This window comes from Vipera berus, assembly GCF_964194415.1.
Source record: "Vipera berus genome assembly, chromosome: 1".
Classification (NCBI taxonomy): domain Eukaryota; kingdom Metazoa; phylum Chordata; class Lepidosauria; order Squamata; family Viperidae; genus Vipera; species Vipera berus.
The window spans coordinates 85,768,007-85,783,835 of record NC_138202.1 but is presented as its reverse complement, the minus strand read 5'-3'; the positions used below and the strand labels follow the sequence as shown (position 1 = coordinate 85,783,835).

General features: G+C 36.5%; 1 protein-coding gene across 1 annotated transcript; it reads right to left on the bottom strand.

Annotated features, from left to right (window-relative positions):
* Positions 1-1,733: 1,733 nt before the first annotated feature.
* On the bottom strand, positions 1,734-15,660 carry FBXO3 (F-box protein 3). Its single transcript, XM_081341869.1, has 11 exons — positions 15,533-15,660; positions 12,567-12,656; positions 11,545-11,708; positions 10,790-10,904; positions 10,468-10,672; positions 9,203-9,248; positions 8,475-8,559; positions 6,337-6,459; positions 5,113-5,228; positions 4,546-4,736; positions 1,734-2,264 (listed from the first exon to the last, which is right to left on the bottom strand). The coding sequence occupies exons 1-11, from the start codon at positions 15,637-15,639 to the stop codon at positions 2,139-2,141; spliced, it is 1,368 nt and encodes a 455-aa protein (XP_081197995.1). The 5' UTR covers positions 15,640-15,660; the 3' UTR covers positions 1,734-2,138.
* Positions 15,661-15,829: the final 169 nt, after the last annotated feature.

Genomic DNA, 15,829 nt, shown 5'->3' with positions numbered 1-15,829 from the left:
TACCCTGAAATAGGGAATGTCCAAATCTCATTTTTCACAGATCATTTAAGATCTAGTGTTCTGTTGAGGATTTGGGGCCTAGTCATAGGCAGGCTGCCTTTTAAATAGTTTGTTCCTGTTTTCATTATACAGATATTCTCATTTTTTGTAACTCCTCAAGCTGCCTAGAAATGGACAGTGAAAAAAAACCTCATGTAATAAATTAATCAAGTAATGTCAAGCATAAAGCTCCAATGTAAGAAGCACATCATCAAATAAAATGTAGTATATTTAATAATGCTACTTTGCATCAGAAGAGAATATTGAGTTGGGTGCAATACAATGGCACCTTGTAAGGCATGACTTTTAAGTATTCCTAACTCATAGTCTTAATATTTTTACGTATACTAGCAATAATAGTACAAGCCCAGTAAGACTAAAAGTGTCTTGTACACAAATGAAGCATTAGACTAGAAGTTATGGGACAGCATCATAGAAAATATCCTGCTGTAATAACCCCAAACCCTGTACATATAAACCAATTTTTTTTGTATTCTCTGATTTCATTTTTCAGTGCAAAAAAATTGTAGTACAAGTTTTAAAACAGGCTTAACAGAGTTTTTAAAAACCATAAAGTATAAAATTGCACGTTATATGTAATTTTAAGGGGAAAAAACCCAAATCTTGGCTCTATAACCATGCATGACATAGTCCCATTCATTTTACATAGTTACTACTGTACAAAAACATTAAGTCTTTGGCTATTTAAATGTTTGTTTCAACCCTCCTGAAAAAAAATGTATCAGAAGCTTAGGGTACAAACAATTTTTTCCTCCAATTTCCCCAACACATTTTACATTAAACTTTTAGATTCGTTGTCTTGACATTTAATTTTCACCTCAGTAAATAAAAGAATGATTAACTCAGCTGATACAAAAATATGAAGAAATTACTGTAATTACTGTATGATTTTTATCTCATACATTATTATTTCATTATTCTTTTAACCCTTATCCTTTTATGCTATATTTCTTTTCCAATTTATTAGGGAAGCCAATTTTTTCCTATTACCAATTAAAAATAGGCAGTGTTCATACAGTAATTCTTGTAATTCCATGGTATGGCAATTTGCTACTTTCATCTACAGCAACTCTGAAACTGGGATCTGTACAGATTTCCCAGTATTAAGGGTTTAACATTCAGTCCTATTATATGTTTGTGCAAAAGCTTTACTGAAATCAATGGGACTAAGGTCCAGGTAAATATAAATATTTGTTTCAACTATTTCACTTTTCCAAAATCTTTACAATAGCTCATGATGCAGATTCTTAGCTATGACTATTTTTCAAATGGTTTGTTTTTAGAAATTATAAAAATCCATATATCATTCAGAAAACACAAACGTTTTATCTTTAAATCAAAGTTCTAATCATTTATCACTAGATAAATGGTGTATTAAGGGTGGATGCTATTTATATATTTGTATTACATAGTAAGTGAGAAAATGCAATAGGCAATTTGCATTTCATAATCTAGTGCAGCTCAACCGAAGTGAAGGGCTGTGGAAGATTTATTATATTATCAGACAAAGAATGCAGGATTAAAAACCTGACAAGTTTTTTTTTAATTAATTTAGTTTCCTGTTGTATTTAACAATACAACGATACCCAATTCAACCTAAAGATCATAAACACTTTAAATATTTCATTCACTTACGTCAGAGATAACAAAACAAAACTGTTGCAAAAAGGACATGCCTATTACTACTATTTTATTTGCCATTAGTTTTATATATATATATAAAAGAAAACCAAGCACCATTCAACATTTAAATAACTTTTATATATACAGTTTTAAAGTACTCCCAAAGGTAAAGTTTTTCAAAATAATAAAGGTTCCCATGCTACTGCATTTCCATCTTTACCTCATCTTCAAAACAAATGAAAAATAAAGGAAAATCTTGTTTGTATACCTGATCAGGTACAAGCCAGAAGCAGTATCAGCATTCATATCAGTTACTCCACAGTCAAGTATTTAATATATACATAGAGACATACACATGTTTGTATATTTATATATGCATATGTGTGTGTATACATACACATATGCACATATACTCATCTATCCGCAGAACCCCAAACATCGTTTCGAAAGTCTGATCAGGTCTGACGTGGACAACGCCCGGAAGGAATCGGAATGCCTAAAATTCTATGTCTATCTTCATATTCGTCAGTATCTGTTGAGTCTTCCTCCTCATCCATGGTACAATCATTGTGATTGGTTTCCTAAACACAGGAAAGGCAACATAATTTAAAATGTCAGTTTCTTCAGTTTAAACCACCACCCTAGGATTGATAATAACAATTATTATTAGTTTTGGTGCCTTCCAGTCAGTGTTGACTCCTGGCAACTACCTGTAACTAGTTCCTTCAGTTTTCTTGGCAAGATATTTCAGAGGTTGCTTGCTATTGCTTCTTTCTTAGGGCTGAGAGCGAGTAACTGGCTCAAGATTCCCCAGCTGGCTTGGTGCCTAAGGCGAAATTAGAACTTACAGTCTCCCAGCTTCTAACCTGGTGCCTTCAACCATTACACCGAACTGGCTCTCTAATGTTTACATTACCATCTCAATAAAACACAATAATGGAAAAATAAAGAAGTTTTATTTATTTATTTATTTTATTTTAATTCCATTTATATCCCGCCCTTCTCCGAAGACTCAGGGCGGCTTACAAGCTTAGCAGTAGCCTTCATTCTATGTATATGCCTGCTTATTAGGGCTTTCACCCCTCCCCCCCAAGCGGCATTATTACAAAGTCAGCTTAATTGTCCCCAACAATCTGGGTCCTCATTTTACCTACCTCGGAAAGATGGAAGGCTGAGTCAACCTTGAGCCTGGTGGGACTCGAACCTGCACTAATTGCAGGCAGCTGGTGTTACTTAAGGAGGCATTAGCCCACTGCTCCACCAAGGCTCCTTAATATATTAATATCTCATTTTTGCTTTTTGTGACATCCATATACTTTTATCTTGTTTTCCCAAAGGGCAGGCTAAATATTTGTCTAAATTCTCACTAATGCAATATTCTATTTATCAAATAATAATCTAAACAGAACATTTTAATAGATACCCCGAACAAACTGTAATTTACAAAACTGTTGAATATACTGAAAAATCACTACTGTTAATTTGTCAATTCGATAAAGTTCTTAGATAATTGGGACTGAACATTCTGTTAAGTAGGCCATGCAGGTAAACAGAAAGCAAAAATGAATTCTTGACAAAATAGTATATGAATCTGAATCAAAATTTAATATTCTGTTTCTTAATCAGCTAATTCAATGTTTATAGAAGGTCCAATGAGTAAAATATTCACCCACATAATTTTTTATTAAAATAGTGTCTAGGATCTTTTATTGTTTGTTGGAATGCTTTTAAATGTTTTATGAACTCTACCTTAATAATTTGCAGAGAATAATCTTAAATCAGTTTTTTAACAAAGCACATCAGGACAAAATCTGCTTCTTTTTTATTTCCACCATTATTAAGACTATCTAAATTAATACAATATAAATTTCCGTCACTAGAAATGCAGTCCAAAACAATTGTCAAAAAACATTTCATTTTCAGCTACTAATGTAAGTATCATTGAAATTATATATTACTCCTTTATCTAAAATTCATCTTGCTGGATTATAAATACTTTTAAATAAAATTGCACAGCCCTGATGGATTTTTGCAATAATTGTTAATAGATCATTCTGCCTGTTTAGCACATATTTACTATCAGAAAGCAAATTAGATTGGTGAACATCCATGTTCTGTACCAGCCTACTACCGGCCCTGCAGAAAAGGCAGGGACAACCCCTTTTACAAAACGGCAAGAGGCTGGAACTAAGCCTGCCAAATTTATTAACATAAAACAGAGCAAACAGAGCAAACACGAACCATGAAACAGGAGCTATTCAAACGGTTGCCTTCAGCAAACCAGCCCTCCCACACATTCCCCTTTTAAACAGTTCAGGGCGTGGCTTCTCTCTGCCTCCTTCCGAGGTGCCCCATTGCCTTCCTCTGTTTACTCCTGATTGACTGCCTCCTGCGTCGGGCGTCCTTGAACAGGGCCAGCTGTGGGTCATCTTCATCCACGCTGTCAGGCTCACACAGCTGGGTCTGCGTCGTGACCAGATGGGAGGGGCCTGGCTGAGGGCTCTGCGGAGCCTCAATACTATCCTCAGCAAGGTCTCCAACACCCCCCTCCTCCTCCTCTGAATCATCTGACCCAACTGCCGAACCCACAGGCTGACCCTGAATCACAACAATCCAATTTAGACTAGAATATGACTAATTGATTCGGAAAGCTATGAATTGAACCCAACTATGACCATTCTATGATGGAACAGGGAAGCTGGAGGTAAGTTTGATGAAAGCAGCAAGAAATCTGTTCATATAAGATGTTGCCTTGTTTGGTCATTTTTATGCAAAAAGAATACTGTTTTAAAAATACAAGTCGACTAGTATTTAGGGACTAGATATAAAAATTATTGCCTAAGCCAAGTTGCCTCAACTTACCATACGTGCTATGGATACTTTGAATGTTGGGCAAACCATGTGAAATCTAGGAATGGTAACGTTAAAAAATCTATCTTTGTAGTATAGACAATGGAATGTATAATATCCTTCCATGTATCCTGATGTAGTAGCAAACGTAGTACAACTAGTATACTCGTAGACTCGACCAGGACTAATTATTGGAAATTCTCCTGCAGAAATAAAACGATTAGAGAACTTTAGAATCAAGGATACATAAATTAAGGCCAAATTATATGTTAGGAGTAAATAATTATTTAAAAATGTGATTCAATAGCTTATAACAAATAGTGGCTTGAAACAAATGTCATGCATTTCTTACGGATCTCCTGGCTGATATATGACAATCAGAATACAGAAATTTAAATTTAATCTGAACATGGACGTACAGGTCTTGGGAAATAAATTCTAGACTGAGATACCACAGCAGCTTGTGTGTGTTTTTTTCTTTAAACTAAACAGCCGATTTAATCAAACATCTTTATTATTTTGAGCAAATCAACCAATCATTTCTTCATTTAGTCAACATTTTGAAACAATATCCCTTACCTACTACTCCAGGACCCTGAACCTCCTCCACATCACCTTTGGCATTTGTTATTCTCCAATACCGGCTATCTAACTGACAAGCCTTCTCTGGAAGCGCATCTTTGGACATCTCAATTCTAATAAATTAGACAATACACTTCTTTTAGAAATGTGTCATTTACACAGCATAGCAGCATTGTCCAGAAATATTAATTTTTGACTCTTGTGAAAATATTTTTGTAAAGGAAGCAGAAAGTATGCTATCTACATATAAGCTTATGAATGCAATGTAATGTGAGAAACATAGGCATTTTAAAAATAACAATTTTTTAAAAAGAGAAAGCAAACAGCAGACATTCTGCTTTTCATACACAGTATAAGCATCACATATTCCTCAGTGATACAATAAAAACAGCTGAGCATCTTTTTTTTAAAAAAAAGCATCATCTAAGAAAAATATATTTAAAAAATAGCCGGAAGGTATGTATTCTATCATGAGTATTCTGTGATAAAATGGCTATATGTAGAACTGTATTATATAACCACATATTATATTTTTTATTTTTTTTATTTTAATTCCATTTATATCCCGCCCTTCTCCGAAGACTCAGGGCGGCTTACAAGCTTAGCAGTAGCCTTCATTCTATGTATATGCCTGCTTATTAGGGCTTTCACACACACCCCAAGCGGCATTATTACAAAGTCAGCTTAATTGCCCCCAACAATCTGGGTCCTCATTTTACCTACCTCGGAAGGATGGAAGGCTGAGTCAACCTTGAGCCTGGTGGGATGCGAACCTGCACTAATTGCAGGCAGCTGGTGTTACTTAAGGAGGCATTAGCCCACTGCGCCACCAAGGCAATAATATATAATATATATAATATATGAGGCAATAAGAAGCATTTTCCTATGGAGATACAATATTTTGACTGTATTGGAAATGCAAGTAAAGTTTAAGAAAAAGTACACTAAGGAAACCAACCTGACACTTGTGGACACAACATGTGATTACTGCAGGAAAGAAATACTGAACCAGAATGGTTTTCAGAAAAACCTCTGTATTCTACATGGCAAAACAATCCAAAAACTTAAGTTTTAGGTCCTCAAGCGGTTCTTTTAGAAATCAACATTTGCACATTTTTCCAATTATTCTTAAAAACATTTTAAATATATAAAAATGTTTTTAGTAATTAAACATGTAGTAACACACTGATCCATCCAATAACATGACTGTACTAATTTTACCTGATTCTGTAAGTGAAGAAGTAATGAGGTGGATGCACAGAGCTGAGTTCAGGTAGGAAAGATGTGGAAACTGAAACAGTAATATCTCCTGTTTTGGCTACACAATCTTTTTCATGAACATATCTAGCAAATGAAAAAGTAAAATTTCCTTATCCGACGTGTAAAGGGATAAATACTGAAAGATTAAAGCCAACACTACTCATTTTAAATAGTGGATTTTATACTTTATTCAAACCTGCATTAATGCATCTGCTATTTCTACTGTGTCCACATCTAAATGTTGTAATGGGTATTTCCTCACATCTACTTTCCATTGTTACAAATACTTATAAATATCATGAAGTTATTAGTTAAAATTAGAACTGGAAATCCACGTTTCCAACAGCAGCTACATCTGCCATTCAGAGAGCTGAAACGATAGCTACTCTAAAAAGGTAAAGGTAAAGTTTCCTCCGCATATGCGTGCTAGTCGTTTCCAACTCTAGGAGCCGGTGCTCATCTCCGTTTCAAAGCCGAAGAGCCAGCGCTTGTCCAAGGATGTCTCCGTGGTCATGTGGTCGGCATGACTAGACGCCAAAGGCGCACAGAACACTGTTACCTTCCCACCGTAGTGGTCCCTATTTTTATACTTGCATTTTTACGTGCTTTCGAACTGCTAGGTTGGCAGAAGCTGGGACAAGTAACAGGCGCTCACTCTGCTAAACGGCACTCGGGATTCGACCCGCCAAGCTGCCAACCTTCTGATCGACAAAGCATGCTTCTTTGTCTGTACAATTTTGAAAACCCTGCATAACCAGTGTGGCTCCCAAGTTAAGGAGGAACAGCAGTGACTTATAACAAAAATGGTAAAACAAGTAATTGCCAACATTACATTTTCCCATTTCTAATGCTGATAATTCACTCTCCTTCTAGAAAGCCATGTTTTAACAAATACCCAGGAAGTGATGATAGTAGAGCCATTCCCATCCTATTCTTGCTGGGATGGGAGGGTAAGTAAGGGCAAGTTATTTCAGAGAAAAGGAGCTTCCACCAAGAGTGACTGCCTGTAAGAACCTTAGCATGACTTTTGTTTAGCACAAAACAATACAAGTAGTCGTCAACAGTTCATTTAGTGTCCGTTCAAAGTTACAACGGCACTGGAAAAAGTGACTTATGATCACTTTTCAGTTATGACCATTGCAGCATCCTGATGGGTCATGTGATTTATATTCAGATGCTTGACAACTGACTTACACTTATGATGGCTGCAGTGTCTCAGGGTCACGTGAGATCCCCTTTTGCGACCTTCTGACAAGCAAAGTCAATGGGGAAACCAGATTCACTTTAAGAACCGTGTTACTAATATAAAAAGTGCATTGGGACTAAAAAGTTTCATCTAGCATTTGAATAAGTACTGATGTGATATTTATATTGCTTGTAGTTATTTTATAAGAGTTAAAGTGCGATAGATTTAATATTTTATTGTTGTTTGCATAAGGTAGACTATGATTGCTTGTATTTTTATACCCTGTATTGAGCTCTGGGAAGTCGGGGAGGGGGGAGGGGGAAGGGAGGGAGGTGTTGGGGAGGGTTGGGGAGAGGGGAGGGGGTTGGGAGGGGTTTTGTCTTTTAAAAAAAATGTATTGTAAAACTTTTCAATAAAAAAAACCTGCAGTGGTTCAATTAACAAATGTGACAAAAAGTCATAAAATGGGGCAAAACTTAATTAGCACATTTCTCACTGAGCAACATAAATGTTGGGCGCAATTGTGGTTGGTAAGTCGAGGACTACATATACAACAGGAAAACGTTTTTCTTAACAGAAAAATTTCCTGCCTTTTTTTATTATGGATAAATGATAAATGGGGTTTTCATTAAAAAATATATTACTTAAAGAACGTTAGAATCATTTTCTATACTGTAGTAAAACAAATTTCTCTCAATAGTTTTGCATATATTAACACTTTAGAAAACTATGAAGCTTTGTTTCTGTAATCTCTAGTACAAAAACTTTGCTTTCTCATTTATATATATTATACCTAAATACTATCAATATTTACATTTATACAAGTTTCAGTTATTTTTTCTGAATTACAATAAAATATAATATTGTATACTGTATTGTAACAGTATTTTACTGTAAACTAAAACTATAATACCTGAAAATCTGGTCTCGGATGATTGGATAGCCACCTGTTATTACATTGTTAACATAGGAAGTGAACCACTCCAAATAGGAATTCCCTAAATGTTGAAGAACGAAAAACAAGTTTACAAGGGGGAAAAAAGGATCAATAGACTAGATCTTCAATAGACTCTACAAAGCTCAGATCTACTTTGGAATAAATATATTGTCTCATTTGATGAACAACAAGCCAACTATAAATAAGCTAGGTATCTGATTAAGCAATACAATATTAATAATTTATGAACGTAAACATCAGAATGACACAGTAAAGAGGGAAGAGCTCACTCTTCATATAGAACTAGGATCTCACAGTAAAAGACATCACTGGGGCAGAAAGATGGATTGGAAATTAGTTTTCAGACTTGTAATGACCAGGACAAAGTTTTAGACTAGGGAATATATGCTGAGAACAGTGGATCCATATAATTTATTTCCGGATACCGTGCTTAAATAGCTGCCAATCAACTTTCTCCAATCAGATGAGTTTCAGTTATGCTAGAATATAATCTCATCTGTAGCTGATCCAATAGTTGACTCACTTTATTTACTAGGAGGAAAGCTGCTGTAACGACACATAGTAATAAATCAGACATGTTGAGCATCTGTTGAGAATAAGCATGTTGCTCATCATCCTAATTAGTGTCTTCCCATTATTCCTCTTGAAAATGTTTCTCCATTAGAGTTCCAAAATATATTTACCTGTGATAAACATATCAATTGCAGATGGATTACGGGCCATTTGATCCTTCAAATAAAATGAAAAAGGTTACTTGGATCCTAAATTTTTTTTTTAAAAGGCAAGACTACATAAACAGCAATAAGTTTTCTGTCAAGTTTTTACAGAGTTTTAGTTCTGTACTCTCTCTTTTAAAAAAAAGTGTGTTGTGAAAATATTGTTTGCTACTAGCATTTGTAATAACTTAGCAAACTAAATTGGAAAATTTAATTTTATTATATTATCAAGAAATAGTTTGAATAAAAAAATACATGAATTAAACCCTTGAAATTCATAACTTTTAAAATATCGTTATTCTAATTTAAAATACTGATGTAAAATTCAATTAATTACAAAGGAGAAAAAATTAAGACCTTAGTATTTTATAGATGGAAAAGTTTTATTATAACATATTGGGGAAATGAAAGTTTTGGTTTCAAAAATTTTGAAACAGGGATTTCTCCTTTTGGGGGAACCAAAAACAGGATGTACTGGCACGCAGACCAGATGTGATTTTCACAATGTAAAAAGAAGTTACTGGAAATTTATCTTGAATAAATTCAAAATGTTAAGAACATGATGAATGAATATTCTTCTACCATTAAGCAAAATCCTGTGTTATCAGGTATATACGAATAATCCAATGAGAAAATGACAAAACTGATTATTATATCTTAGCATAATAAAGAGGTGCTACTTTGATTTTTATTGTACTGCCAAGCAATATATTACTATAGATAAATCTTTGCCGATGTTTATGAAATCAGCAGAGAATTATCTACAAATTTTTCAAGTTATTCATATATATTTCCAAAAGTGTAAATGTTCTTAATAATATACTAAATAAAAACTATAGCTATACCATTACAATTTGTCAGTCTATTCCTAATTGCCATGCAATACTTTATTTCTCATTTTCTACTCAGTTCTCATTTAGTAGCACCTCTGACTGTTGATCTTGATACAAAAGATTTTTGTGAACAGCCTAATTAATTTTCACTTTTCTGAGAGCCGTTAGAGCCTTTGCTACCCTCTCAAACCTGTTTCCTCTCCAGTAGTTACAACTTCTAAACATTCATGTGACCTTTTGCCACTGATGGAAAGGGGGGGGGGGAATCAGATGAAAAAGCAGCTGACTTTAAATATTCTACACAAACAGTCAAATTACGCCCATAGTTATGTATCAATTTCATGAAGCATGTGAGCAGCATTATTGCTGTCTACAAATCTATTTACAAATCTTTCTTACTGGACATTGGTAGAAGATTTCATACTTATTGCGACCCTCCACGCTTTCCAGAGCCATATATTGACTCAATCCAGTGTGAATGCAAAAGGTTAAAGGAAGGCATTGCTTCAGTCCTAGTCGCTGCTGAAAACCCCCAGCTGCCGTGTCAATGTCCAATAAATCTTCAGAGCGATAGTGATTGGAGAGTGCCATGCTTCCCATCAACCTTTGTATTAAAAAAAAGTTTTAGAATATGCCTATAAGAACATTAACATATTTTTTTTTAATTATTGTGCATAAAATTAATCCCAAAGAACAACTACAGTGAATCTTAATCTCTTACCCTGGGACAACCAGCTTCTGTCCATTATGGATTCGAAATGAACATCGATAATCATCAGGTAACTGGCAACCAATCTGTGCCTCCACTGCATCCAAATCATCTTCCTGAACACTGTCTGTCATATTAAGAAGTTACAAGTTTTCATTCATGACTTCACACAATATAAACAAGCAACAATTTAATACCCAATACTAAAGGGCCAGCAAGTCCCATGGAAGTCAGCAACTCCAATAATAGCGTTAGGTTCATCTTCAGAATGTAAAAGGGGCCTTGTAAAGCACTTTGTCAGCTGTGGAGGTACAAATGGAAGTTTCTAAGTCTATCTCTGTGTTCATGTGCGTGCAGCACTGCAACTTCCCTTCACACTGAAAGACTCGCATTAATGATTTGAGGAGAAGCACTTCATTTGTGTTCCTGAACTCTGCAGAGCATCTCTTTGGGATGCTTTGCACATTCCTATAAACCAAAAGTGATTAATTTTTTTTGCTTGCAAAATAACTACAGGTGGTTCTTGGGCTATGATGGCAATCATGACTGGGATTTCTATCACTATGTGATGTAATAAATACAATGTCACATGACCACATAGCTTAACAGCAGCAATTTTAGCAGTCCTGGCTCCTGTTGTAATTTATATAATTATGACACTCAGTATAATTGTTATTGAGTTTCTTATATATAAAATGGCAAAGTTAAGTTCAAAATTTGGAAAGAAAAATCATAGCTTTCCAAAATGTCAAGTACATTAACAATACCTTTCAAAGAACTAATCATCCGAGGACAGTGTTGCAATAAATATTTTTCCAAATCATCCCAGGCTTTTTTAATTGCAGCATAATATTGAATATATCTTCCCAAATCAGCATATAGATCTATGAAAATTGCTTTCCAGCTCTTAGTTCTTCGAGATTTCTCAGCACTAAAAAAATCATATACATATATTTTAAAAGCAGCAAATGGTAATACAAATATCACATTTATACATTATGTACATTGACACCGTAGATTAGAAAAGCTATTTCAAAATTGACATTTCATTAATCTGAGCCTGAAATAGTTATTTCTTGCTAAATGTGTTGAACTCAAAACTTTCTATACTCCATTAATTAAAGCAAGATAATTTACAACAGAAATGCAAACCCACGACACATTGGAACTTTTTCCCCATTGCCGGCAATGGGGTGGGCGCGGTTTTGTTGTGACGCGTCTGGCCCACGGGCCTGCAGTTTGAAGACCCTGGTTTACAAAGATAGTAAGATCAGCCCAGATCTATTGACCACAGAAACACCTGGTCTACTCTAGCAAATTTAAGCTATTCTAGTACACCTGCAGAAGAACCAATTAATGTTTTAAAAATTATTCCTGAAGAATACATTTGATCATGTCAAATTGATATTTAGAAGCATTTCAAGTTAATTGAACTGAAAATGAACAAAACCTCAACTCTTAATTCAGTATTTTAAAATCTCATATTCTCTCCACATACATATTTATCTTCTTATAACTCATACTGAGCTTAAGGAATTAACATATTAAGATATCAAATAGAACCAAAACTATGCAATCTACAAATGACTACTTAGTACCTAAGTATATAAATGTATAAAGATATTTATAAACACTCATGTTTAAAATAATAATAGCAAATAACTCAGATGGTTATACATAGAGGCAATTTCAAAGCCTTGCTTTTCCATATTATAATTATTAACTTGGATTAGATGAAAATTATAAGCCATTTTTATTTTATGAAAAATCAAACATTATTCACACTTACTCAGACAGAAGCCAGTATTTCTTACAATGCCTCTTCCATAATGGATCGTGGACTGAAAGTTGATTTAATCTACGACTTACAAAACAGCAACTGCAACACAGAGTTACCAGATTAAATTTAATACTAATGGTAAGGTAGTTTTTATTACACAGAAGAGAATGAAACTGAAAACCTCCCAGATTAGAAATTAAAATTAACATTTTTATGCAGATCTTTAATACTCAGTTTTTAAAAGATCACATGTAAAATTATTTAGAAGCAGAAATTCTAGATATATGTTTGATTAGTTTCTTTTTCTGAAACTTTCAGGATTCAATATTTAAAGAAATTGCCAGCATTGATTGGAAAGATGGAATTAATGACAAGGAAACATGAAAATCATTAAAAAAGGAAGAAAATATAGATATATAGAATATATAGAAAATATATATAGAATATATTACTTCCTTTTCAATGCATACTGCCCTTAGTGAATTTTCGTTTATAATTTGGAATCTAAAGATGTCAAACTCAACATTTTATATAAAATTTTGTCAGCACATTGAATGCTGCACCCTCAAGGAACAATCTGTTTAGTGATGCCATTAATAGTTAGAAATAATGAACCACCATTGCAGATCTTAGGCTGTGACTCTGCTGGGTTTTTTTTTTTTTTTGGAAAACCATTAAGCGCTATTTTCAGGCATGTGGGGTTGGGACAATTGGAGAATCTATGGTGTTCTTATTGACTGGTTTCCTCAGTTGCCACTTTTATAGTCTTTTATTTTGTTCTTATTTTACCTTGTTATGGTTTTGTATTTCTAAAGTTCGATGGTCATCCAGAGTCATATTTTATAGTTCTTCCATTCACAAGTGTTTCAAAACATGTTACTTTCTCTTACAGTTTTAGAATAAGATTATGTATTATAGCTAAGTGTGGACACAGGACTGCAATGTATAGTTAAATTATAACAGGTATTGCTGCCAGATTAGTTCACAGCAACTAATCAAAACAAAATCTGCTGAAATGAAATGTCAAAACATTTATCCTATAACTTTAATCAGATTTTCATTATACAATTCACTATTAAGTTATTTAGTGGCCAAGCTCACCACTGAGGGACCCCACTTTCAATTTTGCTTGATGTTGCTTTCCCTACATAAACCACTAGATACTAACTGAAAGATGACCAATTTGTATTTTCTTTTTTATTCACTATTTTAGCTGTCTTAATATGGGCAGAATGTGATAGGAATGTGGCAGAAAATGCCTAGTTAAATTGTTGTTTTTTGGGGGGGCATTTCATCTCTTTTGATGGGGGGGAGGTATTGCCCCCCTCTGAAAGGGCTCGCAACTTGGGTGTTCTCCTGGATTCACGGCTTAACTTGGAGGATCATCTAACTGCTGTGACCAGGGGGGCCTTCGCACAGGTTTGCCTGGTGCGCCAGTTGCGCCCCTTTTTGGACCGAGATGCCCTATGCACGGTCACCCACGCCCTTGTCACTTCTTGCCTGGATTACTGCAATGCTCTCTATATGGGGCTGCCCTTGAAGTGCACCCGGAGGCTTCAGCTGGTGCAAAATGCGGCCGCGCGGGTGCTTATGGGAGTTTCTCGATACTCCCATGTTACACCACTCCTGCGCAAGCTGCACTGGCTTCCGGTTGTCCTCCGGGTGTGATTCTAGGTGCTGGTAATCACTTTTAAAGCCCTACATGGCTTAGGCCCGGGGTACTTGTGAGACCACCTGCTGCCATTGTCAACCTCCCATCGCCCGGTTCGCTCCCACAGAGTCAGCCTCCTCAGGGTGCCGTCAGCCAGGCAATGACAGCTGGCGACCCCCAGGGGGAGACCTTCTCTGTGGGCGCGCCGACCGTCTGGAATGAACTGCCTCCGGAGCTGTGGACGGCCCCTGACCTTCGGTCCTTCCGCCGTGACCTGAAGACATGGATGTTTCAACAATTGGGCCTGGACTGACTGTAGTTTTAAATTTGGTTTTATTGGGTCTATTGTTATGTATTTACTTCATTGTTTAATTCTTTTTTAAATTTTGTATTTTATGTTTTTAACTTTTATTGTTGTGAGCCACCCTGAGTCCTTAGGGAGAAGGGCGGCATATAAATTTAATAAATTCAAATTCAAATTCAATAGAAGTTCTTTCCTTAATATTTTGGAGGAGGGGAGCAATCTCACAGAAGAAAAGAATATTTGAAAGGTTAAGTGCTTAGCTCCTTCTTTCTCCAGGCTACTGTAGGATCTGATAAGCTTTCATTAAAAAAAAGGTGATTTATTTTAAATCATCAACAGAAAATTACATCAGGACACTGGCATTAAACCCGTTCCAAGCGCAGCAATTTCAACTACCTCCTACAGTGGAATGATCTGTCTCCCCACACACTAGTAAGTCTACTAATTGTGTTTCTCTTTTCTCAGCAGAGCCTGAAATACCGTATCGCAAGGGCAGGCCCGTTTTAACGCAGTGAATAATGCAAGCACCTGTTGATACATGCAAGCTTGATGAAAGAAACCTGTCCATCAGCAAAGGGAGGTGGCTTTGGGAGGTTCTCTGATGCCCTGGCCAGGAAAGCCTTAAGCTCTGCAAGGCAGAACAGCCCGCATATCACATCGGAAAGAAATGCTTCCCCCAAACATCCGAGGCCCCTGCCCAGCTTCCTGCCCCACGGAAAAGCCATTTGCCCCAGTTCGCTTGACCTCAAGGAAACATCCCCCTTCTTTCATCACCAATCCCCATTTTCCAGCCTGCCCGGAGACCCTCGAGACACCCTCCCCTCCATAAGCCAAGCCTTTCAATTCTCATCCATTGGGGGTTGGGAAGAGACGAAGCCACCGAGCTCGCTTCTTCCCCACCACCGCCCTTCGCCTCCCTTCTTTTTCCAATGGCTGGCGCTGCAGGGGAAAGAAAGTAAGGGTCGGGTCAGCCGTGCCACGGGCTTTGCCTTAGCTCCCCGTTCCCGGCAGGTGCCCCACCTCATGAGGTCCTTATAATCCAGAAAGCTTAGGATGAGTAAGAGCGGGTCAGTGGGCAACTGCTCCAGGCTGAGGGTCGTCAAGTCCTGCTCGGCGACAGCCGCCATCTTGCCGCCTGCCCTGCTGGCTCTTTGCTCCCGGCCGGAGGCTCCGCCCTTGCTTCGCTCGGATTGGAGCCAACGCTGAAGGAAGCCCGCCCACCGCCTATTACCTGCCCGCGGGAGGCGCGTGCTTCTTTCCCTCCCCACGCGGGTTTGTTATCAAAACAAGCGAAGGGGGAAAGGAGGGAGCTGCGCA

Excerpts from the sequence above, each read along its gene's own strand:
- FBXO3 (XM_081341869.1), bottom strand. The coding sequence starts at position 15,639 with ATGGCGGCTGTCGCCGAGCAGGACTTGACGACCCTCAGCCTGGAGCAG. Across the intron at positions 10,905-11,544 it reads GATGATTAGTTCTTTGAAAG|ACAGTGTTCAGGAAGATGAT; the intron begins GTATTGTTAATG and ends TTAATATGACAG. Across the intron at positions 8,560-9,202 it reads AATTGATATGTTTATCACAG|GGAATTCCTATTTGGAGTGG; the intron begins GTAAATATATTT and ends TTCAACATTTAG.